The following is a 2,694-nucleotide window of genomic DNA, read 5'->3' as shown; positions in this document are numbered from 1 at the left end:
TGACATGATAATATGTGACATGATAATGTGATAGATTAGTGCCACGTATCATAAGATGATTGGTTGACGTGTTAAATTAGTAACATTTAATATATCATATGTCACTTGACATATAAAAAAATTATTTATAATTTTATATTAAATTCTCTTTACATAAAATAATAAAAATTTTTAAAAAGTTATTTTGTCATTTGTATTTTAAAATTTTACATTTTCAAATTATAATTTTTTATGTGAATTTTTTTTATTTAAATGAGTTTATCAAATTATTGTTGATTATATATTTAAAAATTTAATATTTTGAATCTTACTAAATACTATAGTAGTTATTTTAAAATTTAAAACTTTTATATTTTTAAAAATTATAATTTTTATTATTGTATAATTTATATGGTAAAACTCAATAATTAAAAAATTAATTTATGAAATCACTTATTGAATTTTAATATTTTAATATAATTTTTTTTAAATAACTATTATATTTATTTAGAGAAATCTAAAAAATTAAAACATTTAAAATAATTATTATATTTATTTAGTGAAATCCAAAATATTAAAACTCATCTCGTTAAAGTTATGGTTGTTCTTTCTTCCTTTCTGCCTGACTGGACTTCTCAGATGCATGCATTAAAGACCTGTAAATAAAAAAGATTCCTGTAGGGCTGGTAATTCAACAGCTCCCTTTGAGTTTTAATATTTTGTGTTTTAATTACACTAGAATACAGAAATCAGTGTCTTTTACCAAGGGATTTATTATGCAACTCTAGCAATCCTTGAAGAGATTCCAAGGACCATGTTTCCTCATGTTGAGCATATACCTTCTGATGTAGCGAGTCTATTATTATGCTGACATTACCAAACCCATATATTTGGTGACCGTTGTGCATTCTACCAGGCTTAATCTTGAACAACAAACCATGATGCTGGGCATGAGCCTCAATGACTTCTTTCAAGCTCAAATCATGCACACCATCTGCGTTGGCACCACCCAATGCTGCAGCAGCTTGCTGTTGAGCATAGCTTGCTGCTTTTTGCTGAGCCTCAAATTGTCGTTGCTCACGAACCCAAAGATAGCTTATATTCTCCTTCAAACCCGGTTGGACAACCTCCATTCCATCAACAGCCTGACTCATCATATCTAAACCACGGTTAATCTGGAATTGGATACTTTCATTTGCCAATAGTTCTTCTGGAATAAGCTCCTTCCATCCATTATACCACTTCATAACTTCTTCAAAGTTAGGATTTGAGCACAACCAGTGATGCAAAACCTGAAGCCACTTTGTGAAGAAGAACTTCTCCATCATGTCCACCATGATATGAATTGGAATCACAGAAGCCCATTTAATTACCCAAAAAAATTGATCGAGCTTCTGACTTGCTGGATTGACTTCAAACTCTTGCAAGACAAGTTGCAACTTAGGCACAATAAATCGAAGCATAAGTTGTTCCCAGTTTACAGCATCAAAGACAGTCTTCCACGTAGATACCAACTCCAACCCATGAGATGGATTTCGAAGAGGATCCCAACCTTGGAACTCTCTAATAAACAAAGGAGGAGCATATGAGCAAGCAATGCAGGACAAATTACACAACTTGTAGCTATCGGCATATCTCTCATGCAAGTCAGTGAAGCATCTAGCAAGGAAATCTAATGTTAGTGTTCCTGAAGTGCTCTCTTCGCCTACTTCGTCCAAGACGCTCATTATTTCCTCCATATTATCCAGTTGACGCTTTTGGAATGCTGCTTCAGATTCTAACTTCTCTTTTTCTTTTTTCAAGCTGAGAGCTGTCTCCCTTTCTCTCCTCAAATCTCTATCAATCTCTTGAATGTCAGCCTCCGCCAACCCAACAATCAATCCAACGTTATGCTGAAGTTCCGGCATTGGGACATCCTCCTCCTTTGCTTTCTCCTCAGCATTTAAATCAGATAAATTTGTATAAACCCGAACTTGTGGCCCCCTCATATCATAAACCTTCTGAACAACCTCCAAATTCTGTTCTTGCTTGCTTGCCAACAACTCCTCAGCAGTAACATACACTTCCTCCTCTTTCTTCTTCTTCAACCGTGACTGCTTTGACCACAGCCTCTCCTTTGTTCTGCTAGCCGCAGGCTGCACTGCTCCCACCGTGCTTTTGTTCTGTTGCTGCAAAACAGGCAACGGTGGTGGCGGCACCTCCCTTGCATCACTAAAACCAATACCTGAATTCTTAGCCCTCATTTTCACCTCGATAGGAGCCACAATACCTTGCTCATTCTTTCCAAGACCGCCCCCTCTATAACCCATCTTTTCCAACAGCTTCATCCCTATTCCATTGTTATAGAATTTCCCCGCATTACCAAACCCATCTTGATCCGAACTCTGACCCTGACCCCTCTTCTTCTCCAATTTCTCCCACTCCCTTTCCCTCTCCCTCCGCATCACCCCTTCCTTAATCTGCTTCGTGGAAAGGTCCTTCCTGCGTTTCTTGCTGGAATAATAGTCGTCGTCATCATCGTCGAACCTCTCCATCTCTTGGCCCTCGTCCATGGCACTGGTTCACTAGCAATGGCACCAAAGCAATGTCTATTAGGATCTGAGAACCGGACCAGTCATTAAACCGTTCTAGTCACTAGTTCACTAGTTTATTAGTTCAACCAATCTAATTGTGATTCAACCAATCTAACTGTGGTTCAACCAAAAAAACCATTTT

At 36.9% G+C, this 2,694-nt stretch overlaps 1 protein-coding gene across 1 annotated transcript; it reads right to left on the bottom strand.

Moving 5' to 3' along the window:
* Positions 1–670: 670 nt before the first annotated feature.
* On the bottom strand, positions 671–2,423 carry LOC107464348 (septin and tuftelin-interacting protein 1 homolog 1-like). Its single transcript, XM_016083279.3, has one exon. The coding sequence runs from the start codon at positions 2,421–2,423 to the stop codon at positions 729–731; it is 1,695 nt and encodes a 564-aa protein (XP_015938765.2). The 3' UTR covers positions 671–728.
* Positions 2,424–2,694: the final 271 nt, after the last annotated feature.

This window comes from Arachis duranensis, chromosome 9, assembly GCF_000817695.3.
Source record: "Arachis duranensis cultivar V14167 chromosome 9, aradu.V14167.gnm2.J7QH, whole genome shotgun sequence".
Taxonomy (NCBI): Eukaryota; Viridiplantae; Streptophyta; class Magnoliopsida; order Fabales; family Fabaceae; genus Arachis; species Arachis duranensis.
The sequence above is the reverse complement of the archived record's forward strand: the minus strand, read 5'-3'. Positions and strand labels throughout refer to the sequence as shown.

Excerpts from the sequence above, each read along its gene's own strand:
- LOC107464348 (XM_016083279.3), bottom strand. The coding sequence starts at position 2,423 with ATGCGGAGGGAGAGGGAAAGGGAGTGGGAGAAATTGGAGAAGAAGAGG.